The sequence below is a fragment of the Trichosurus vulpecula genome, chromosome 3 (assembly GCF_011100635.1).
Source record: "Trichosurus vulpecula isolate mTriVul1 chromosome 3, mTriVul1.pri, whole genome shotgun sequence".
Lineage (NCBI taxonomy): Eukaryota > Metazoa > Chordata > Mammalia > Diprotodontia > Phalangeridae > Trichosurus > Trichosurus vulpecula.
In genome coordinates this window covers 334,225,949-334,250,887 of record NC_050575.1, presented here as the reverse complement: position 1 = coordinate 334,250,887, position 24,939 = coordinate 334,225,949, and the positions used below count along the sequence as shown (strand labels likewise).

The 24,939-nt window shown below is 40.4% G+C and overlaps 2 protein-coding genes across 2 annotated transcripts in view; both read right to left on the bottom strand.

The window, feature by feature from the left end:
• PNPT1 (polyribonucleotide nucleotidyltransferase 1) overlaps positions 1–13,817 on the bottom strand; it is a 44,484-nt gene extending 30,667 nt beyond the window's left edge. The window contains exons 1-7 of the mRNA XM_036751755.1: positions 13,628–13,817; positions 7,422–7,482; positions 6,790–6,864; positions 5,652–5,757; positions 4,364–4,413; positions 2,752–2,815; positions 2,614–2,661 (exon numbers count right to left, since the gene is read on the bottom strand). Coding sequence (XP_036607650.1) covers positions 2,614–2,661; positions 2,752–2,815; positions 4,364–4,413; positions 5,652–5,757; positions 6,790–6,864; positions 7,422–7,482; positions 13,628–13,788 — 565 coding nt within the window. The 5' untranslated portion in view covers positions 13,789–13,817. The remainder of the gene's footprint in view (positions 1–2,613; positions 2,662–2,751; positions 2,816–4,363; positions 4,414–5,651; positions 5,758–6,789; positions 6,865–7,421; positions 7,483–13,627) is intronic.
• Positions 13,818–17,617: 3,800 nt separating this feature from the next.
• On the bottom strand, positions 17,618–17,851 carry LOC118842567 (SRA stem-loop-interacting RNA-binding protein, mitochondrial-like). The gene has a single exon (XM_036750018.1). The coding sequence runs from the start codon at positions 17,849–17,851 to the stop codon at positions 17,618–17,620; it is 234 nt and encodes a 77-aa protein (XP_036605913.1).
• Between the last annotated feature and the right edge of the window lie 7,088 nt (positions 17,852–24,939).

Sequence of the window (24,939 nt, the reverse complement as noted above, 5' to 3'; positions counted from 1 at the left end):
CCCAATTTTCAGTCACAAATAAGCTTTCTTATAAAAACTGACAAACATACTTAAAGGAAAAAAAACCCTTTAAAACTAGTATGACTTTATCATTAGAATCAAAACTTGATTCCAGCAAGCTTGAAAGTAGCAACATTTGAAATGATTATACTTAATCAAGTGAGGCAGCTCTACATAAGAGATAGCATCAACACAGGCTTACTTCACACCAACATCCTAACATCAACTTTGGGACTTCATCTACAAGCTTCTCCTTTTGGGGCAATCTTCTGCCCAATGTCTAACAAATTCCTGCTTCCTGTTCCTCCAATCCCTGTGATTCAGAGCAAACATCTGGCTTGGCAAAATCCTCATCCCCTGCTATCTCTCCCTTCATTACTGTCGTCATCTAATTCAGCCCAATCCCTGATCCACTCCTGTCTTCCTCCACTAGCCCCTGCCTTTGTGCCTTCTACTGTTACCAAATTCTTGTTTATCTTTCTCATTCCAGACTCCTAGAGAAAATTGATAGCTGGCTTTCCCCTGAAGACACTACTCTCCAATGCTGTATCTCCTTTTATCAATGCCCACAGGTCCAGAAATTTGCATGCTTTATGCAACTTACAGAATCTCCTCAGAAACCTACCCCTTGAAGTTTATACCATTTGATTATAGCACACTTTCTGGATCCTTACTACTGTTATCCATTGACTTCCAAGTTATTCTCACTCTTTCCTCTATGAGCACAGCTCACAACTTTCCTCTAGTCCAACTAGTGCCCTCACCTTTGCTAACTTTGCTACTTATGTAAGATTTCCTTTCTAATACTGTGGCCTCCTAAGTTCTTCACTGGAGATGTACCCATTTATCCCTTGTCACTGCCATTCATACCTTACGGCTCACCACCACCTGCAATTGTTCTACTACCACCAAAAGGTCTCTTGGATCACAGCTTTGTATGACTCCACTTCTCTCACTGCCTCATTCCTGAACCTGTTCTTTGTCCTCAACACATCCAATTCCTCAATCTCGACCCTGTTCTAGTTCACCACTTCTGTTCTGGCCTTACTGCTCTCCTTTTACTTTTGGGACCCAGTCTAACTGGACTCTCATTGCTTGACATCTGAACCCCTTTTTCCTGTCCTTTAACATATCCTGATAATCCTCAACCATGTGTTATCCCTACTATCTAATTTTTCCCTGGCTACTCAGGAGTTCCTGAACAGAGGAGGAGACACAAAATCGTGCAAAACGAGTCCATTACAAATTCACTCTCACCACTGTATGGCATCTATCATACATCTCTGCTGTTTCTAAGTTGCTTTTTTTCAAAGCCTTCAATATTATTCTCACTATCTCAGAGATGACTGCCTTCTTGAGAAGCCTTAGTCTATCTGTCATGAGAGGCCTCATCTCCAAACCTCTACATTTTTATTTATCTTCTCCACTTATGATCTAGTTCCAGAAGACAACCTGAAATTTCTTCTTGTCAAGATGTGCTACTCTTCCACATGGACCTTTGAACACATTTGTTTCTATCTCCTTCAAAAGTCTTCTCCATTGATTCTTCCCTCTCTCATCTTCCAGCTATACTTACTGATCCTCTTTTGCCTAAGAACATACTTAGTTCTCTGACCTAAAAAAAAAAAGCTTCCCTTGACTTTACCATTCTCTCAAACCTTAGTCCCACTATGTCTCCTACTCAATTCTAAATGCCCAGGGGTGGGGAACCTGAGGCCTTTATGTCCTCAAGTGAGGCCCTTGGACTGAATCCAAATTTCAAATCCCTTTATTAAGGGTGAGGACCTAGAGGGTTGCACGTGGCCTCAAGGCTGCAGGTTCCCCACCCTATCTATACCCACGGCCCCCATTTCCTCACTACCAATTTGCTCTGCAACCCTTTGAAATGTGGCTTCTGATCCTACCATTTACTGAATCTGGTCTTACAAAGGTCTCCAGTAACCTCTGAAGTGCTAAATCTAATGGCTTTTCCTCAGTTTTTTATTTCTATTCCTTGACCTTTCTGGAGCATTTAAAACCACTGACTACACTTCCTGCTAGCTAAAAACCTTAAAAACCTTCTATAATCTGACTCCAAGTTAACTTTCCAGCCTTTTTTACATAACTTCTCTTTATGTACCCTATATCCCTGCTCAATTGGACTACTAGCTGTTTCCTGAACAACTCTTCTGCCTCTGTGAATTCATGCAGGCACATTCCCTGTTTCTGCAACATATATATTCTTATTTTTGCTGTCTAAATCCATCTCTGTCTTTAAGGCTCAGCTCAGGCAACACATCCTTTGCAAAATCCTATCTACTTTGTTCTGCCCCTTCATACTCCTACCTGACAGTGCTTTCTACCCTCCTCAATTTTCTTAGGAGTACTTTGAATTGATGTCTCCTTTGCTCCCATCACATTCTACCTTGTATTATGCTTATGTGAAAAATGGATTACTTCTCTATTGTGCTCTAAGCCCCTGAGGGCAGAAAATGTGTAATCTTTTATCTTTGTATCCCCATCGGCTAATATAGTGCTGTGAACACAATAGGCATATAATAACTGTACAAATTAAATATTACTTTGTAAAAGTAACCTTAGTTATATTTCTTATATATTCAAATCTTGACTTACCAATGGGACCATTCCAAGGAATATCTGATAATGAGAGGGCTGCAGAAGCTAAAAACAAGCAAGATGAAACAAAAAAAAATTTTTTAGCTTTTAGAATAACTAAAATATTAATTTTAAAATCTCTGATTTTGCACTTACCACCATTAACTGCTAAGACATCGGGCTCATTAACACCATCTACTGCTAAAAGATTACAAAGAACCTGATATGAAAGAAAAAAAAAACTTTTAAAAATCATTGAGGAATACCATTTATGTCAATGTTTAAAATCATATAACAACAAATAACATGTCTTTCATAACTGATAGATAACACACTATTAATAACAAACTTACCTGAAGCTGAAACATCTTTGAAAAAGATGGGAAAAGAAAACAGTGGAAATCCATTTGTATAAAACAAACAACTGTCAGAAGAGTACTGGTCATTCAAAAGGGTAACATACCAAAAAGATGTGTTTATTGGAAAAATCAAATTAAAATTATCTGAGATCAGAGAGTGAAAAAGAGGCTTCACTTGTGCCATTTAATTTATTTACATCATTAGTAGAAATGCCCTGGGCACTAATGATGGTTGCACTAAGTTAATCACACACTCACTCATCACCCTTGTGACCAAGGACCATATACTTTAGACATCTGGCTAGGTTGAGAAGTTCAGTCTACCGGCAAAGAACACAGCAAAACTAAAGAAAAATCAAACCTGTAATTATGATCTTATTAGACTGGATCGATCAATATCTATTGAAAGTATGAATATCTATAGACAAGGTGTTATGCTAAGTACTATATTAAGTTTTATATGATAAAAACAAAAAAGTTAAAAATTAGACTCAGAATAAACAAATGCTTAACATATTACTTGGAACACAAATGCTTAACAAATGTTTACTGACTGATGCAGTGAAACAGCAAGACTTAAAAAAAAAAACACCAGACATCTATGAAGCCAAATAATTTTACTATAATTATGATAAACCTATAGAACTTCACTGGTATTTTGATTATGTAAAGATTGAATTCAGTATGGGGCATCAAAATATATACTTTTAAAGTGACAAGAAATCTTTCTTTTCTACATAAATGTACTATAAAGAATCTTTCTAAAGGAAGACATCAAACTTCTCATTCTACTGTTCTACACTCACTCTAACTTGGCAAGAAATCCAAGGACATTTCAACAAATGTTATTGGGATGTTACTTAAACTAGTGATAAACTGCATTACTAACAATAAAGCTTATTATTAACATTTATTTATGCAGATTTATTATGCGGATTTTTTTCTCCAGAACTACAAAACTTAATAGAAAATAAGAATTAAATTCTGTTCTACATTGCACCTTAAAAACTCTCTTTAAAAACTCTTCTGCTGGAGAGGCACTGTAGTATAGTAGAAGGATCACTGAATTTAGAGAGAGGAGAAAGCTGCGTTTGAATCTCACTTTTGACACTTATTAGTTATGGGACATTGGTTAAGCCATCATTTCCTCATCTGTAAAATGCAATGCCTCATAGTGTTTATTTTGAATTTTAAGCATTTTGTAAGTTTATGGACATGTGAATTACTATTATTGATCAAAACATCTTTTCAGTAAATCTCCAATTACCATTTGGAATGAATGTTGTACTTATTCATTATTTATTCAGCTTAAAAAGTAATACTACCAAGAAGAATCTCTATTTTCTTATGATTAGCACAGTAGATACTTAAGAAATACTGACTTTAAAAATATACTAAACAGAACTTACCTGTGTATCATAAAAGTAGCCTGATGGAAAGAGAGGCCTAATTGAACGATCTGGGGGAAAAAAAAGGAGTTTTTAAAATTGTTTTGTGGGGATATTGGTTTATCATTAATGTGGTAATTAATACTTTTTGTTTAAGAATATGACTAAAAACAACAGAGTTCTTCAATATGAAGAATTTCCCATTTTCTTAGGTTGATTTACTAAGCAGAACACAAATGAATGGAATGATATCACTCATATGTTTATCCCATCTCTGGTAATAATGTAGGTGCCTAAGTGCTTTGCTAGAAGTATGATGGACAAGCATTATAACAGTCTTACAAGGAGCCAAGAAGTGAGAAAACACAGTTTATAGTATTTGGTAAAGGCCAAACAGAGTGGAAAGGGGAATTTATCTTCATTATGGTCCCAAAGTCATTAGTCAAAAGTAGAAATGGGGATAAAGTCATAAAAACTGAACACCAGTGCAAAAGAAAATCCTTCCATAAACAATCACTGATGCTACTGAAGTGTGGTTATAGCTATCAGCCTGACACTACTAAAGCCGCTTTTACATCCCTCCCACCCTTTCGAAGAAATTCAACTTAAGACATTCCAAAAACAGCCCCAACTTATAAGACAAGTCAGAAATATCTGGGGATACTAAAGAGCTTAGGACTCAATCCACAGAATTAATCCAGTAGGCAAATACTACATAATCTTTGGAAATCATTCAAGCAAAGACTCCTGAAAAACACAGGGGATAAAAACATCTTACTCACTTTCTTCTTGCTTCCATCCATCTTTTCTATTGCTGTCAGAATAATCATTCTTACAAATACATATGTTCATATAACTCTTCTGCTAAAAAATCTCTAGTGGTTCTTTACTGTCTACTAAATAAAGTTAAAACTCCTTTGCTTTCCATTCAAAAACCCCATAATCTCACATTATTCTACCTTTCTATCTATATTCTCTCTGTCGGTAACCCCATTAGCTTCTGTGGGTTTAACTAGCATCTCTATATAGATGATTCATAGATCTCTATATCCAGCTCTTGCCTCTTCCCTATGCTTCAATCACACATCACCAATTCCATACTGAACATTTCAAATTGGATGTTCCAGAGATATCTTAAACTCAACATGACCAAATCTGAAATCATCATCCCCACCTCTCTTCCAAGTTTCCTGGGCTTCCAGGTTCATAACCTTAGTATAATCTTCTCTTCACTCTTCCTCACCCCATGCACCCCAAGAAGTAATTTAAATGATCACATGTAGTTATTTTTTGTATTTGTTTATCTTACCTATAATTCGACTTGTGAGAATTTCTTTATCAGAAGAACCAAACTCTCTTCTAAGATGGTTTGTGGGAATTCTACCTGCTGCAGCAGCTTTCTGCTTATAGTCAACCTTAAGTGAAAATGGAATCATTCTTATGAATTCCAACAGTAGCTATATACTATTACAAACTCTTAACAACTACCATTGCCTTACAAATAATTACCTACCTGGGACAGATAGCAATTTATTCTTTGGAGCAAAAACAATATTACTTTATTTTATATTTACAAAACAAAGGTTTTATAGAACTTAAGAACTGAAAGTGGGGGCAGCTAGGTGGCGCAGTGAGCAGAACACCAGCCTTGGAGTCAGGAGGACCTGAGTTCAAATGTGACCTCAGATACTTGACACATGTACTAGCTGTGTGACCTTGGGAAAGTCACTTAACCCCAACTGCCCTGCCAAAAAACAAAACAAAAAATAAAGAATTGAAAGTGGTCTTAAAGGCCATCTAATTTAATGTTTCATCCAATGAGCAATCTCCCCAGTGTTTCCCTAAATATCTCTAGGGCAAGAGGAATTCCTACTGCCTACTTTGCTAACTTCTAGAACAACTTATTGTTCACTTGTGTCTGACTCTTCGTGACCTCATTTGGGGTTTTCTTGGCAAAGATGCTAGAATGATTTGCCATTTCCTTCTCCAGCTCATTTTGCAGATGAGGAAACCAAGGCAAACAGGGTTAGGTGACTTGCCCATAGTCCCACAGCTAGTAAGTGTCTGAGACCAGATTTGAACTCAGGAAGGTGAGTCTTCCTGACTCCAGGTCTAGCAGTCTATCCACTCTGCCACCTAGCTGTCCCTTTAGGGCCACTAAGATTCCACTGTTTTACCATGCTACTTATGAAAAGTTTTTATAGGCTGAAATAAAATCTGCCTCTTTGCAAATTTGTTACTATATATAAGAAGACCATTAAAGTCTATAAATAGCTTCTTACTGTCATGAGTTTAATTACCCACTTAAAAAAATGATCCAGACTCATCCCTGGCCAAGATACTTAGTCCAAAGAATTGAGTAATATGGAAGTATTTCTGCCCCCCATTTTTTCCCTTTGTATTCTTTAGAAACTATCACAATTTCAGACAAATTATCTGGTACTTACCACTAATGGCATGAACTGAGAGGGTGAAGGCTTTGTTTTACTGACTGCTGTAACCATCACAGCTGTTTCACCTGACTTAAAAAAAATACAAAAACATAACCAACAACTGTAAGTAGCATTAGCACCAGGAACTATCACTATACTAATATCTTCCAATTATTTAAGAGAAAGATGTAAAAAAAAGAATGAGTTGCTACTTTCAATTAAACTCAAGGGAAGATACTGTTTTTTCATAACAATGACTTTAATTAATCTTAAGTGACAAAAGCAGACTCAGGCTGTGCAACAATGATTGAAACAAAAACAAAGTCCATTTGAAACAAGCAAGCCTAGTGCAGTTTTCTCTATCATCATCAGAAGCAGAACAAGAGATAGAGCTATAGAGCAATAAAATTTCCTGCATAAAGGTTCATAAGAAACTAGAATATCTAACTTCATTGATGCACTAAAATAATTGTTTTTGAAATCTCAAAGATAAGAAAGGGTACCTGTTCTGGAACACCTTCGATATAAGTATTAGAAATAAGATTCTTACATTATCCATTTAAAATATCCATTATTATGGAAGAAATTAAAACCAGGTCCAGTAACTATTTTTTAAAAACTGAAAATTAAAAACCATAATGTTTTACCTGTACTACAGCACAGCCATCTGCAAATCTAGCCAGTTTTCCAGAGGATATTTCTAGTTTTCTGTTTAAAACAAAACCAAAAGGACTTCAATTATCAATTCAATTGACAGCCCTGACTCAGAGAGCCTACGAAGTTTTCTTGAAGACAGCAGGGTATTTATCAAATGCTGGCAATAATAACACTTTATATATACTTTTTATAGAATTTTTAGAGAGCTTTAAACTTTGCAAAGTGCTCTGCTTATATTCTCTAGTTTGAATCCTAGGAGGCTGAATGAGGTTAAGTGATAAGCAGGAATTCCTTCTAAAAATCCTTTGAATTTCTAATTCCTACTATTTCTTCTTTGGGAAGGTCGATGGTATCTGCTCACTCCCTTTTACTCCCACAGCTACAACCTCAATTCAGATCTTTATCACCTCATGCCAGAATTATGATGGTATTACCAGCAAGCCTCCATTACTAGCAAGCTATAATACTATAATACTAATAATATCTAGTCCAGGACTGTTCAAAATGTGACCTGCAGTGGGATTTATGCGGCCACGTACAAGCAAAGAAATTTACATAAATGCTTCAGTAAACAAAGCTGACTCAGAGCTCTCACTAAAATGGCAAATCAAAATACATTGTCTACTATTTCAACAAAAACATAAGGTTGGACAGTCCAATAAGCAATTGTAGGATTAATCTCTGTAAAACTTTGCACTATGGGTTCTTAACCCTTCTGTGATAGGGTGAAGATTATGGATCCCTTCTTAGAATGTTTTTAAGTGCATAAGAAATGCACAAAAGTATAAAGGAGATCAATTATATTGAAATACAATGACCAAAACAGTGGGAAAAAGTTCACAGACCCCAGGGTAAGTGCCACTAGATTACATCAAGCACAATCTGCTGACAAGCCTACAAAGGTTTCTTTCTGAATCAAGTCCAGATTTCTCTGCCTGGCTTCTTCACATTTTGGCACCACCAACCTCACTTCCCAATACACCCTCAATACAATCTTTGTTCCAGCCTCCTCTCTTCTACATGCTATGGTACTTTCTTCACGTTTTCTCTGCCTTAACTGCCATCTCTCTTCCTTTCTGCCTGCTGAAATCATACTCGTCACTCCATCCACAAGTATTAATTTCAGTGTCTACTGTGTGAGAGGCACTGGGCTAGACATTAGAGACACAAAACCAAAAGGGTAAGAGTCCCTGTTCTCAAGCAGCTTACATTCTACTGGGGAATACATTGTGGTCACACATGAACAAAAACAATATATATGAAATACAGAAAAGAGATGGAGGTAGGAGATTAACAACTGAGAAAATAAGGAAAAGCCTCTTGAGCTGAGTCTTGAAGAGGGCTAGGGTTTCCTAGAAACAGAGGTATGGTGGGAGAATATTCAATAGGTGCTGGATAGATTCTGTAAAGGAATGAAGACACGAACTTGGAATACTGTGTACAAGTAACAACTAAAAGGAGGTTTGTTTGGCAGATGATATAGTACAAGGAGAGGAAGTAATGTGTAATTAGCTTGAAAAACTTTGTCTGGTGCCAGATTATGAAAGACTAAATGTTAAACAGAAGAATTTGTATATTATCCTATAGGGGTGCCACTGTAGCTTCTTGAGTAGAAGAGTGACATAGTTGGACTTGTTCTTTAGGAGTATCAAGTTAGCAGCTATGAGCAAGATATTTAGAAGTGGAGACACTTGAGACACACAATAGGATCTAACACAGTCCAGGCAAGAAATGTCAAGGGTCTGGTCTAGGTTGGGAAGCTAGGTGGTATAGTGGATAGAATGCTGGGCCTGGAGACAGGAAGACCTGAGTTCAGATCTAACCTTAGACACTTACTAGCTGTGTGACCCTGGGCAAGTTACCTAACACTGAGCATTTGCCTCAGTTTCCTCATCTGTAAAATGGGCTAGAGAAGGAAATGGCAAACCATTCCAGTATCTTTGACAAGAAAACCCCAAATGGGGTCATGAAGAGTCAGACAAGATTGAACAACAAAGTAGGGTGGTTGTGATGTAAGAAGAAAGAAGAGATGGATGCTAGAGATGTTGGCAAGTAGAATGACTGGACATGGGGGAAAGTGACAGAGAAGAGTTGAGCTCAACTTCAAAGTTGCAAACCTTGTCAGCGACCTACTAACCCAGAAGCAGGATGGTATAATAATAATAACAATAATAACTAACATTTATAAAGTGCTTACTATGTGCCAGGTACTGTGCTTTACAACTGTTACAACTGCTCTTACTATCCCCACTTTATAGATGAGGAACTGAGGCTGAGAGAGGTTCAGTGACTTGCCCAGGGTCATACAGTAAGTGTCTGGGTGTGTGTGTGTGTGTGGATTTATATATATATATATACCGGTCCCACCTCAGATACTAGCCATGTGACCTTCTCTCAGCCTCAGTTTCCTCACTGGTAAAAAGAGGGGATGGGCTCTATAGCTTTTAAGGTTTGTTATAACACTAAATCCATGAGCCTATGAAATAGGAAGTTAGGAGGAGGGAAGGTTTGGGAGGAAAAGTGAGTTCTGTTTTGGATATATTTAGCTTGAGATGACCTTGGAACATCTATGGAAGATGTCTTGAAGGCTGTTGGAGGTGTGGAAATAGGGATTCAGGAGACAAATGAAGGATGGATATGCAGATGGATCATAGATTTAGATCTAGAAGGGAACACAGCTAGGAAGTATCTTAGGTAGGATTTGAATTTAGGTCTTTTTGACTCTGGAGTTCACTGCTATCTACTAAACCCTGATGCTTTTCAAATCATCTGCATAGAGACTACTGGCTGGGGGGCAGCTAGGTGGCCCAGTGAGTAGAGCACCAGCCCTGGAGTCAAGAGGACCTGAGTTCAAATCTGGCTTCAGCCACTTGACACACTTACTAGCTGTATGACCTTGGGCAAGTCACTTAACCCCAACTGCCCTGCCTTCCCCCCTCCAAAACAAAAAAAGAAAAAAGAGATTACTGGCTGTCCCCTAAGCTCTTAGAATCCTTGGTTTCCTTTAATACTCCCTTCTGTAAGTGACATCTTTTACACGAAGCCTTTCCTGTTCCCCTGCCAGCTTCCCTTCCCACTCAAAAATTTACCTTGTAAATAGTGTTATTTTATATTTGTTTATTTAAGTTCACATTGTATCTTCTGACAGAATGTAAGCTCTTTGAAGCCTAGGATGGTTTCATTTATTACTTTTTATCCCCTAAAGCTGGAACATAGTAGGCATTTGTTGACTAATTGAAGAGATTACCGAGGGAGTAGGGAGGAGAGGGCCCAAAGCAGGGCCCTTTGGCACACTCACAATAAGACGCCGGGCATGGATGATGATCTTACAAAGCAGCTCATGAGAGGATGGTAGGAGGATATCTAAGAGTGAGTGGTATTCTGAAAACCAAGGACGAGAGTCTTTAGAAACACAGAGTGCTCAATGATGTCAAATACTTCAGAGGTCAAGAGGGAAGAGGATTAAGAATTAGATGTAGCAGTAAAGAGAACCCTGAGGATGTCTGATTAGGGCAGCTTCTATCAGGTGGCAGAGAATTAAAACAGAGGCTGAAATGGAAAAATGGAGGTGGGCAAAAGGAGGCAATGAGCGTAGACAACTTTTTCTGGGAGTTTGGTTGTGAAAGGGAGGCGATATCTCTATATCTATCTATGTATTTATGTATGTACATACACATAAGATAGTTTGGAGGACCCACAGGTCAGGTTTCATCAACCTCTGACTCAACTTCCTCTCATTCTCTTCAATCTAGTTTACAACCACATCATTCAATTGAAACTGTTCTCCCTTAAATTTCCAACAGGGCCAAGTAAGGGCCTTTTCTCGGTCCTCATTTTTCTTGACTTCTCTTTAGTGTACGGCACTTTTGACCACCCTCTTGATTAATCTCTGCTTTTTCTTTCCTCCTGCCAGCCTGATTACTTCTTAGTTTCCTTTGCTGGATCATTACTGATGTCTCTCTTCCCTTTCCTCTTCAACCGTGGTTGGAACCCAGGTTTCTTCCTGTGTCTTCTTTTCTTTCTATACTCTTATGGTGTATTTATCAGCTCTCAGGAGTTCACCTCTATGTAAATGACTCTAAGATCAGAACCAGCCCTTCATCACTAACTTCCTACTGGATGTTTCCAAATGGATGTCCCAAAGGCACCTTAAATTCAACATGTCTAAAATAAAACTCTATCTTTCTTCCACAAAACTTCTTCTGGCTTCATTCTTTACCACTTGATTGAAACTGCCCTATCCAAAGTCACCAGGCCTCTTTTGGTTGCTGTATCTAACAGTGGTCTTTTCTTAATCCTCTTCCTTCTTGTCCTCTTGCAATATAATACTACTTACCACCCTGTCCTTTCTTTCTTACTCCTATCAAGAGTACCACCATTCTTCCAGTTCACAACCCAGAAGTCATTCTCTATTGCTTACCCCTTCTCCCAAATCCAATTGGTTACCAAGTCCCGAGAATTCTATCTTCATACTCTTACATTCTCTCCCCTCACAAACACCCTAGTTCAGACCTTCAGACCTTTATCATCTCTTAACTGGACCATGGCAAAAGACACTCCTACATCAGTCACCCAGCCTCTAACTTCTCCCCTCCAATCCATATTCCATACAGGCACTTAAGTGATATTCATAAAGCACAGGTCTGCTTATGTCAGTCCCCAACAAAAGGCTCCAATGGCTCTCTACTGTCACATCTCTCTGGCATTTAAAGTCCTTCAAAACCAGGCTCCAATTAACCTTCAAGACTTTTTACCCATTATACTCATTCACATACTCTGCAGTTCAGTCAGACTGATGTCCCTTATAGACAGTAATCTATCTTTTATCTCCCTGTTTTATTGAAAGTGCCTGGAATGTAATCCCTCCTGATCTCTGCCTCTTACTTAGATCCCCAGATTCCTTTAAAGATCAGTTTAAGTTCAAATTCCAATATGAGACCTTTCCAAGTACCAGTACTTCCTACCATGGCCCAAATTGCCTAAGCATATGTTTTGTGTCTAATATACAGATATGCTGTTCCATGCTTTCCCCCACAGAACCTAAGTTCTTTGAGGGCAGTGGCTGTTTTGATTTCCTCTTTGTATCCCTAGTGGCCTATCACAGGGCTTGGTAAACAGTAAAAGCTTAATAGACAGATACTTGTTTGACTTCTTGACTGAGGAAGCAATGAGAGGTCAATCTTGTGAACAGAGCAGAAACATCAAGAATGTGGACTGAGAAAAAGTCAATGAATTTGACAATTAAGAAATCATCTGAAACTTTGAGGCAGCAAACTGGATGCCGTGGGACTTGAGCAAATAACACAGGACAGAAGCAACGTGGGAAAGAATCAGAGGATTAAGAATGGAAAGAGCATTAGAGATAAGGCAGTTAAACCTCCCCGTTTTACAAATAAGGAAATTATGAAAGTCCACACAGCTGATAAACAACAGAATCCCACAAAAGAACTCCAAAATTTCACTATGTTTCATGACTGAACTCCAGGCTCAGTAAACAATAAATCAAGAAGCATTATCAAGCACCTACTCTATGGCAAGCACTGTGCTAAGGGCTGCTCTCATTAACATAGCGCTTTAAGGTTTGCAAATCGCTTTTGATCCGCACAGCCATCTCAGGATCAGTTTTATCTGGTTCCATCTTCACGACAGCCTTGTGAGGAAGATGCGATTTCGCATAGCCACAGATTTAGTGCTAGAACGGACCTCGGAGGCTATCCGGTCCAACTCCCTCGTTTTTACAGATGAGGAAACTGAGACTGGGAAAGTTTAGGTGGCTTGCTTGCCCACGGTCACAGGGCTAGAACGTATCAAAGGCAGGATCTGAACCCAGATCTTCCAGACTCCAGCGCTCTCCCACTGCGCTCCATTTTGCACATAGGGAAGCTGAGGCTCAGCGGAGTTCAAAGACTTCCCTAGAAAGGATGAGTAGATGAAGATTTGCAGGTCCTAATCCGCACTCGCCCCAGGGGTGGCTCGACTGCTCAACCCGGGCCCAGACAGGAGGGGGGCGGGGCCGGGAGGACCCCGAGGGAACTGGGAGTGGGAAGGGCCCCAGGTGGGCGGAGATCCACCCGGGAAGGGCTAGGGTCCCTGAGGGGGGGCCGCGCTGTTGGGCAAGCAGAGCCCCGGCGCGCGGGCGGGCACAGAAAGTGCCGGTGCTTAGAGGGGCCGGCGGCGGCGCCGGGAGCTCCCGTACCTGCTGCCCAAGTCCACGGTCACGGTCCTGGGCTTCGTGCTTCCCCAGAGCGCTCGCGCCTGCCTCGGAGGGAGCCGCGGGGCCGGCCCCGGCCCGAGGAGGGGCCGGCTCTTGAGCGGCCGGAGCCGCAAGCACAAGCAGCAGCGTGTGGAGGCTGCCATGACACTCCGGCAGAGGACGGCCCCGACCGCGTCCTGATTGGCTGGTCAAAGCAGGCCGGGGCGGGCGGGGAAAGGGCGCCGCTTGATTTCGTTTCTGCGGAAGGTGTGGAAATCCAAGAGAATTACATCCGACGTGGGCCGGAGAGGGACAAACTTCATTAAAAGGCAAACGGTGGCACATTTCTCAGGTTCTTAGTGAGATCTGAATTTGAATGCTGTCCTTGGCAGTTGCCGGCTGTGTGACCTTGAGGAAGTCACTTGACTTTGCTGAGCGCCAGTTTCCTCTTATGCAAAATGGAGATTTAAAATCTTTAATTAAAAAAAATTAAATGTTCTTAGACTTTGATTTGAAATTTAAAGTTTACTAAAAATTAAAAATTTTAACCGCTATAATACCTGTAATACCCACCTCACTGGCTTAGTTTTGGTGATCCCCTGAGATAAGTTTTGTAAAGCAGTTTACAAACTTTAAAGGTTGTGGAAATGTCCATCAAACCAATGGAACCAATAGTGGAGCTTAGAAAAGCGATACAATTCGAGGAGGCAGAGAAAGGGCAGAAAGTGGCCTGAACTCTAACCCAGGTTGCCCTGGAACGACTTTTAAATCAAGTCTCTAAACAAATGCTGGAGCAGACCTGGACAACATAAGTCCCTTGCATAAGGCTTGCAGGCCACCAAAGGATTTCATGGGGCTGGGAAGATGTAGGGTTGCCACTGCAGCACTCTCCTGTTTGTCACCTGACCTGCAGCAACCAACCATTGTCTGTTCCTAGTCTAACCCATCTTCGGCCTGAAGAAGTTTAGGAGTTGTGCAGGTCTTACCTAGAGCAACAGACCTCACCAAAAAAATGGATTGAAACAGTTTTCCAGTCCAACTTAGAAGGATTTCAGGAAAGGCCTGTCTCACTTGGGTAAAAGGGAAGTGTAGAGAGCGCAGGCAATGTCCAGGCAAGCTAGGGGGAGATTGGTAGCCCCAGCACAGATCAGCAACCCAGGTTCCAAGGGCCTGGCTCAGCAGACCAGCGGCACAACTGGACAGCTGTGAGACCTCCAGCCCCAGAACCCACGGCTCAACAGTGACCGAGAGGCCCTGGCTCAGAAAGCTAGTAACCAGCCTCAAGGGGGAATATGAATTGGTCTCAGGCCCAAAAAGTCCTCTTGAAAGAGCTCAGAAAGGATTTTAAAAATCAAATAAGAGAGGTAGAAGAAAAATTGGAAAAATAAATGAGAGTGATGCAAGTGAATCATGAAAAAAAATCAACAGCTTGGAAAAGGAAAACAACTTAAAAAGTACAATTGGCCAAATTGAAAAGGAGATACAAAAGCTAAATGAAGAAAATCCTTAAAAATTAGAATTGGGCAAATGGAAGCTAATGACTGAGACATCAAGAATCCATCAAACAAAATTTTAAAAAATGAAAAAATAGAAGAAAAGTCATATATTTTATCTTTATAAATGAAAAAGTCTGTGTACCTAACACTAGGTAGATAATAGAATCCTAGAGGGAACATAATAATGGAAATTATTTCACTATACATGAAGTCTTTAAATCCAGGTTCAAGTCTTGCTTCAGACAGTCCTGGCTGTGTGATCTTGGGCAAGTCACTTGATAACCTATTCAGTGTTCTAGGCTGTTCCCTAAGACTATAGATACTTCCTTTTGCATCTGCTGCCATTTCTGATTTCAACTGCATGGAACAATATGCCCTTCCCAATATAAACTCAATTTTGAAACTCACTACCATGTTGCTAACTCAAGAATTGATTGACTCCAGCTCCCTGAGCCTCCTTTTCCTTCTGCTGGAGGGCTGGAGGGTAGACTACCAAACTCTTCCCAATATCTTTCTTTATAGAGGGAAGAAACTGGACTCTCAGATCACTTCGCTTTGCATTTGCTACCTTGCTTGGTTTGAATTCCGTAAAACAAAATACATCAGTTCCGAGTACCTCTTGGTGTTCTATTACCCTCCCCTTTCCTACCTCCTTTTGTGTGTTGTCTCTTTCTTTAGTTTGTAGGCTTGTCAAGGGTAAGGATGGTCTTTTTATTAATTGTATTCCCAGTGGAATACAATTGCCTGGCATGTTGTAGATGCTTAATAAATGTTTATTGGATTGGCTATATACATTACAGAAGTGGTGCCAATTTACATTGGTAGAGGGAATTTCCTCACCCACAAGTTGCCTGTATTAATGAAATAACAGATTCACGTTTTACAGAACGAATCCTTTTATTAAGGGAATTTGTTCTGTGAACTTTGGATTCCGTCAAAGGGCTGTCCTTGAGGACCTAGAGGGCCACATGGGGCCTCAAGGACCCCCTGGTTTAGAGGGAAAGATAATGAATTCAGTTTTGGACATGTTGAATTTAAGATTATCAACTAGACATCCAGTTTGAGATGTCTGAAAGGCAGTTGGAGATGCAAGATTGGAGGTCAGCAGAGGTTTTGGGCAGGATAGGTATATTTGAGAATTGTTAGTATGGAGACATAATTAAATCCATGGGAACTGATGAGATCATGGGGAAGATGCCCAGGACAGAGCCTGTGGTTAGAGGGCATGATCTGGAGGTGGATCCAGCAAAGGAGCCTGAGAAGAAGGAGACAGGTTAGAGGAGAGAGAGGTATCCCAAAAGACCAGAGAGAAGAAAGTATCAAGGAGGAGAGGGTGACCAACAGTATCAAAAGTTGATGAGAGGCTGAGAAGATTGAGCAAAGGCCATTGGATTTGGCAGCTAAGAGGTCACTAGTAAATTTGGAAGGAGCAATTTTGGTGGAATGATAAGGTTAGAAGCTGGATTGTAAGATGTGAAGAAGAGAAAGAGAGAAAGGGGAGACGCCTATTGTAGACAGCCTTTTCAGGGAGTTTAGCCACACAGGGCAGAACAGATATAGCATGATAGTTTTTGAGGATGAAAAGATCAAGTGAGGGTTTTGTCAAGATGAGGGGGACATAGGCATGTTTTAGGCAGCAGGAGGGGATGAGTCAGTAGCCAGGGAGAGATTGAAAATAAGTGATAGAGTGGGGATGACAGAGGGAGCAATACGTTGGAGGAGATGGGAAGGATTGGGGTTACCTAAGCAGGTAGAGGGATTAGCCTTGGTAAGGAGTAAGACGACTTCATCATGTGAGACAGGGGTGAAGGAGGAGAGACTGGCAAAAGGCATCTGAGGGATAAATGAGGAAGAGGAAAGAAGAGGGAGCTCACAGAGCCTCTATTTTTGCTGTAAAACATGAAGCAAGTTTCTCAACTTGGAGAGTGGAAGGAGCCATAAGAAATTTGAAGAAGGTTAAAAAGGTTTGGAAGAGTTGTGGAGAGTGGGATAGTGATTTGATGAGGCAGATACAATAGGCTTGCCTAGCAGCAATGAGGGCCCAGTTGAGGTTGTGTAACATAAATTTGTAGTGGAGCCAGTCAGAACAATTGTGTAATTTTCTCGTTCTACATTCAGCAGCATGCATTTAGGAACAAAGGCAACTAATGGTGGGAGACATCCAAGGCTAAGACTTGTCAGGGTGTAACTGGTGATATGATAAGGGGGCTAGAGATTCAAGAGAGAAGGACAGTATGAGTTGAATTGGTTCACCAATGGTTTAAGATGGGGATAAGAAGAAGGGTTGCCCATTGCAGAAGAGACAACAGCCCAGAGAGAATTGAGGGGTCAAGGGTTTGGAGGCCGTGGTGAGGATGAAAAGTGGGTTTTTGTAAGGGAAGGCAGAGAGAAAGGTGAAAAGCCAATAGGTTATGTCAGATAAGGGCATATCAGAATTCTTTTTTTTTCTATAGTATAACATTTTTATTTCACAATTCATCAATACATTGATGCTAAATCAGATTTGCTGCTTCATATCTCCACATCTGTGTCTTTGGTGCTGATCATGGACTTTGACTCCATCAATGAAATGATTTTCTTGCTGTAATGTTCTTTGAAGTTCTTCTTCTGAAGAAAATCCAATCCAACAACAACCTTTGTGAAAGCCTGTTTCTTTTTCAAATGGCAGGAAACATCTTCGTACAGTACCAAACTGACTAAAGTGCTCTTTGTGCTCATTAGCGGCTGCCATCTAGGGAATGCAGCTGACAAAAAACGGGGCCAAATACCGCACTGCGGGCGAACAAAAAGGCGCCTGAACAGCCGTCACGTGGAAAGCTAGCAACTCACAGATACGGTAACCAGGGGCCACCTGAGTACAGCTCCCATATCAGAATTCTTAAATGTGGAGGTGGTACATTTGTGGGTGATGACTGTTTCTGTGTGTGGCTGAGGTGGGGTGGAGGAGCCATGGGAAGAGAGTAGGTTGAGGAACTAAGTGTTCAAGGAGTTTGAAAGGGAATTAACACGTATGTTGAAGTTCTAGTATTAGAGCAGGAGTTGGGGAGAAAAGAAAAGTTGTGAGCCATGTACAAACTCATTCAGGAAGAAAGGACAGTGACTTGGAGGTCTGAAGACAACATCTACCAGGATGAACCTCAAAGGAAGAGAGATAGCAATCTGTGATGGAGGTAAAGGGAAAACCTGGAAGTGTCCTCTGCGGGGAGCCAATTTTCAATAATAGCTAGTAAATGGAAGGAGTGAGAGAGAAAATGTTAAGGATGATGACAAGTTTATTTCCTATTGAACAGGTATCCCAGAAGGTACAGTGGAAGGGCTGAGTAGTGTTTGGTTGAAACTTTGGGGCAGAGGGGTTGAGGGGGATAGGGATAAGGAATTAGGAAGTGGGGAACAGTGTTTGGATGATGACCTAAAGGGGTTCAGAATCAATCACTGCAATGTGAAGAATATGACTAGGTGTGATCATCACTGAGTGGAGGGCAACACTTCATTTCCCCAGGGAGGATGGAGATTGGACTGGAGGCAAATGCAGACTGAAATTGGAGACACATGGTCAGATGACCAGATGGGAGGCCCTGCTTCATTTTTCCTCTTCTCTCTGAAGGATACAGATTAAGGAGAAAAAAAGGCATAGGAGGATAGAGGTTGGCCCTGTATGGCAGGAGAAAGAAGTCCTGTTCCCCACTAACTTTCTTGTTTCTCTTCCCTCAAGGGACAGGCCCAACAGGAAAGGCCTGATACCAAAGGGAAGATTGCTCTTCTTTGCACCAGAGGTTCCCTACATCCATATTGGGGGAACAGACTGGCAACAGGAGATGGGAGTTACCTTATGCTGGTACAGACAGAAGTCATTGCTTTGGGGCAAATGGAGGATGTCCACCCCAGCCCTTTGCTGCCTTCCATCAGGAAACACCCTATTCCTAGCCGGAGATAGAAGATGCAAGGTACTTGATCAGAGGAAGATTTGGCTCTTCTCACCTGAGGAGATCAGGTGGGTAGCAGGAAATGGTAGACTCCTTGCCTATATGTATGTTATCTCATTTGATCCTCATATAGCTCTTTGAGGTATGTGCTATTGTGAGAATAATTTAAATTTAATTTAAACCACCCCTACTCAATTGGATTGGTATCTACTCAGTTCATTGTGTTTTATGGGTATCAGTGATTGTCTTCATGTAAGGTAAATAGAATAGAATTACTTTTAATTGTTAGAACAAGAATTATATAGGTTGGAATTAACCCACTATGTATTGATGATAACATCCATGTATTGATTATTATATTGCTTTTAATTGATATATTTATATTATATAGATTTATAGTTTGTTACTTTTTACATTTTATTTTTAATTTATGGAATAAAGCAAGCATTTCCATAACATAGTACAATAGAAAAGATGATTACATATGAAACTGTAAATCTACTATGTACAACTTGATATTCCTTTCAAATATACAACAAAATTATCATGTAAATTTTTTCTTCCCTTCCCCCAGATGGTTACCATTAGACACACACACACATATATATGCCTATATATATGTTTATATATAATTAGTCTATATATACTTCTATTTAACAGTTCTTTCTCTGGATGCAGATAGTATCTTTTTTCCTATGTCCTGTATAGTTAATATGGGTATTTATAATATCAAAGTAACTTATTAGTACAAAGTTGTTTTTAAAACAATATTGCTGTTAGTATATACAATCTTCCCTTGGTTCTGCTCATTTCACTCTTCATTATTTTGTGCAAGTCTCTCTGTGTTTTCCTAAAGTCATTGAGCTCATCATTTCTTAGAGCACAGTAGTATTCCATCACAAAGGCTGTATTAATCTGTGTTAGGAATAGAGGTAGAGATGTATTGTCCATGTCCCCCCTACCCTCTGTGACTGTGCTCTGAGAGCTTCTGCGTTCCAGAAAACCAGTTTCCCCTTTTCCCTTGTTCTTAACAGGCTGGTGGAAAGTCTCTGAATCCTGTTGCCTAGTCACTGACTAAACACTTGTGATTGGTGACGTGGAAAGTTTGATGACTAAACTTTGGTGATTGATGAATATTTCCCTTTGACCGATCATTTGGATTTCCCCCTTTTGGAACTGGCCAATCAAATAATTGCATACCACCTCAATCTGTTTTTGGCATCCCACAAGTTGCAATAAAAGAGGCAAACCCCAGGGTAGAGGCATGCTTGACTGCAGAAGAGAGTCTTGACTTGGTGCCTTCCATCATTATTGTAGCTTTTAAAATTATACTTTTATTACTATTGTAATCAAAAGATAGATTTGTCAGGACTGGCCTTAACTCATGGTCAATTCTAGATGCTGACATATATTTTGAAAGCTGACATAATCACAAAGAGAAACAGACTGAGGTCATCATAGACCTTTGAGTATATTTGAAGATACTGAGCTCTCATTGTGATATTATGTTTATTTTCATGTTAGTGAATTGTCTTTGGACAATAGAATTATTGTTACTTTATACAAAACACAGCAGTTCCTTTAAAGTCAGCATGAATGAATAGTACCTGAACAGAAAAGCACATTCTTGCCAACACTGAGCCACATGCAAGGTCAAATTAGCTAAAATTATTGTGGTTTATATAAACTTTGTTTGTCATTTGTAGCTCATGTGGATTAAAATTTAGGGTAGTTTTTGGTTGACTTGGTTTGGTTCACAGCATGAACGTCATACTCTATTTCAGTTTTTTCTTGTTGCTCTCTACAGTTGTTCTGTGTTTCCTTAAGGGGGTAATTATGTCTTTGATCAGAATTTGGACCAGGCTGGTTCTTGTTTTAGCCAAAGTACAACATGTAAGCTGTCCCTCACCCTATTTTCTACCGTAGGGCTTAGAAGAGTTCTTCTTCTCCTTTGGCAGATCATGCAAAGGATTCTTCAGAAGAGAAGTTATGTAAGCTTGAGCTTATGGAAGAGGGTGATGATTTTTGTTCAAGTTCAGAATGTTTTAGTATAACAAAGTTTTGTACAAAAGTACAGTTAAGGTATCTGGACCATGGAATGACACGACAGAGCGCTATAATTGGGCAGGCTCTATTTGCTAGTAAATGAGCTATTGTTTACAAAGGTAGCATTGGATTATCATCTCTATGACTCACTTAAACCATTGCCCTTCAGCTGGTTATGTACAAGTTTCTCTCTTTTTAATTGGAAGATGTTTAAAGGTCGTTCAATGTGTTTTGTAACTATTTCTTTAAAAATTAGTTTATAGGTCAAGAGCTGGAAACTGAGGCCCAGGGAGGTTAAATAATTTGCTTACAGTCACTCAGGTATTAAGTACCAGAGAAGCATGATTTGAACCTAGATCTTCTGACTCCTAAGTCTTTCTACCTTTTTCCACCGTTCCCTCTTGTTGCCCTTGTTAAGAGCTTCCACATATATACCCATCAGTGTTATTAGAGAAGTGTGTATGGGGTGTTCAAGGAGAACTAGCACCTCTGGTGTGAGGGCATATTGAGCCATTTTCAGGTCTGCTCATTCACCTTTGGTGTCCACCTGGCAATCAACTCTCACCTGTGGCACCAAGAAGCTGTAGCATGCTCAGTGGCCACACTCCATTAAACTGTTTCTGCAGATGGCTAAACCAGTGGAGGGGAACCAGCAGGACTTAAACTCAAATGACTCTGGAAGAGAGAACCAGGCTGATGACTTTGTGCAACTCTGCCGCATTTAAAGCCAATTCCAGTGCAAGTAGTCTTCTTAAAAAACGAACAACATTAGAGATACGTGGGGTTGGGGTGAAGGAACAATTTTAGCTCAATGTTTGCTCCCTTTAGCCTTTCAGACAATCTTCAAAAATCATTTAGTTCACAAAAAAAAACAAACCAAAAAACAAAAAAAACCCTATGACCTTCCATATTTGTATTGGGATCCTCCTAGACATTCTTAGCTCTTCCCTCTGGTTCCCCATATTATCATTCCCTCCTTCTCCTCCTTCCTCCGCCTCCTCCTCCTCCTCCTCCTTTGTTTACTGAAAATGTGTTCAGAGTTGATCTACAAATAGATTTCCATGAATCCCAAAGAAAAAGAACAGGGTGAAAGGGAGAAATATATCTTTTAGGCCTAATGCCTGGTTCGCATTAGGATGGTTCTAATTTGCTTTTGGCATTAGATACTTGGTCAAATTCAATTTTTTCACAGATGGTTTGCTTTGACCTTCTTTCCATTGATGTAGGTTTTTTCTTCTCTATTGTGAGATCATCCCCCTTTCTTTCCTTTCTTTTATCTTGAGTGACTTTAGTGTATGAGTAGGTTCAAGGCCTGAAAAGACTTCGCTGATACATAGACATATGAAAGATCAGGAATGTAACTAGGTGGGAAAGACAATGGCCTCTTGGGCTTATCTTTTGAGCTTTCTTGCATTCATTATGTAGCTGAACAACATGCATGTTTGGTCACCAGAAATATTCTGTAAGACACTAGACCCAGACAGTTCTGTGGGGTTTCTGTGGCCGAGCTCCCCAAAATATATTTGAGAGCACAGGATTCTCAATTGGGAATCAAACAGGGAGCCATAAGGAGTTATTGGTCCTTAGCTAGGGAGGCAACCCAGTGACCTGGAAATACAGTTCAAAAAATAGAATTAAGACTGGAAGCATTAATGAGCTGAGAGTGGCTCTGCTGTTTCCCTCTTTATCTCTGTCTCTTGTCTTCCCCGGCATCCTTTAAGTCCCAGGTAAAATCCCACTTTCCCTGTTCCTGATCTCCCTTCTCTTTGTTGATTACTTCCAATTTATCTCGTTTATGAATTACTATACATAGCTGCTGGCATTGTCTCCCTCATTAGACTGTGAGCTCCTTGGGAGCAAGAGCTCCCTTTTTGTCTTCTTTGTATCTCCAGCACTTGCACAGTATCTAGCACACAGCAGGCATTTAATAAATGCTTGTTAATTGAGTGACTAATTGACTGATTAACGAACTTGTGTGGATGGGGAATGGGTCACATGCTACGCACCTATTACCTTCAAGATGTAAGATTTGTCTGGGGCAAAGAGTCTTTTGGAGGTGAATGCTGATTCTAGTCAATGTTCTGAAACAAATAGACAAATTACTTCTTGAGGGAAAAAAAGGCTGGGAATTTTTTTTTCTTTCCTTAGGAAGTGTTATTCTCCTCCCTACCCCTCCCACCCCCACCCCAAGTCTGATGAATGGCTGTCTTAATGGTTGTTTGCCTTTTTCTTTAAAAGAGAAAAGCTAATGGCCTTTAAAATGAAAGAACATGTCAGATCCTACTCTTTCTGTCAAGAAAAGATTAGACTTGAGGTAGGGACTTCAGTTAAAGCTAGAGGCTGCAAGCAGAGATTGAAGTCACATGTGGCAGTGGCCAGTGGTAACCACGGGACCAGGAAAGAAACATTATGGAAAGACCAGCAAGGAGAAATGTCTAATGGAGATCACTTGTCTAGGAGACACTATGTCTACTGGCAACACTTAAGACTTCCCAACTAAGACTAGTGAGAAGCAGGCCTAACAGGAGAAGTGGGACAAATTTTGTTGTTGTTCAGTTGTTTTCAGTCATGCCCAACTCTTCATGACCCCATTTGGTGTTTTCTTGGCAAAGATACTGGAGTGGTTTGCCGTATCCCCAACTCATTTTACAGAAGAGGAACTGAGGCAAATAACAGAATTAAGTGACTTGCCCAGGGTCTCACAGCTAGTGTCTGATGCCACATTTGAACTCAGGAAGATAAGTCTTCGTGACTCATCCTGACTTCCTGACTCCAGGCCTAGTGCTCTGTGCACTATGGTGCACCTAAATGGCAAAAAGTACCTCCAAAAGACAATAGTAATCCTGTGGCATTGGAGTCGTGAATTGCTCCTTCCATGTGTGTCTCAGCTATATGTATTCCCTATATGTGTATCTCTTTACATATATACCCTCACCACATGTTACTTCATGTGTGTCTTATGTGTTCATTCTCCCTATGATGGTGTATTTGTGAGAAAGGGTGCCTCAGGTATATAGAGAAAAAAGTTTTATTTCTTCCTATGTGTAATATAGACCACCTTGGCCCCTACCACCTGAAGGCTAGGTAGGTTACATTTCACTCCTCCTCCATGGTTCTCTGGTACCCTTAAGGGTATTTGAAGGTATCTAGGCTCTCTTCAAATGGCTCTAGACCCTGGGAGGGTCCCCTGTACCCTAGTTTCATTTAGCCACTAACATTCAAGTTAACTTTTACACAGAAATATTTACCTCAGAAAGTATAATCACAAATATACTTACCCCTTCAACACATGGAAAGCATAATCCCCTTCCTTCCTTGCACTATTTCAATCTCTGCGAAGGGTAAGCAGATGAGGTTCATAGCTTAGCTCAGTCTCTATAGAGCACAGTCTTGGTTCCAGCTCCAAAACCTTCCTGGAGCTTAAGTCTCAGGTACCTTGGCTTCTCAGGGCTTCCCTGCTGGGCTGGCTGCTGCATGACCCTACCTATAATCCTGGCTCCATGGTTGTCCTGGCTCAAATGGAGGAAAAACAGTACAGAAAAGCAACAAACACCCCCAGGGCCATTTCTTGGAGCCAGAGGATAAAGAAGGAGAGCAGGGGGGAAGGGAGTCCTTTTTCTCTCACCCACTTAGTTTCTGGAGCCCTTTCCTCTCACCGCCCCCCCCACCCCCCAGCTCTGGGTGAGCTACAGTCTTCACCCTCCAGACTGCAGCAGGAAAAAAAATGAGCCAGAAAGAGCAGCAGAAAGAGTGACAGGCTCAGTCTTTTTGGTCCTCTATAGGGCCCCCTTTTTTTTCTTGATTTTAGGCATTTTTTCTAGCCAACTCTTCCATATGATTAATAATTCCT

Coding starts and splice junctions, on each gene's coding strand:
- LOC118842567 (XM_036750018.1), bottom strand. CDS start 17,851: ATGGCAGCCGCTAATGAGCACAAAGAGCACTTTAGTCAGTTTGGTACT.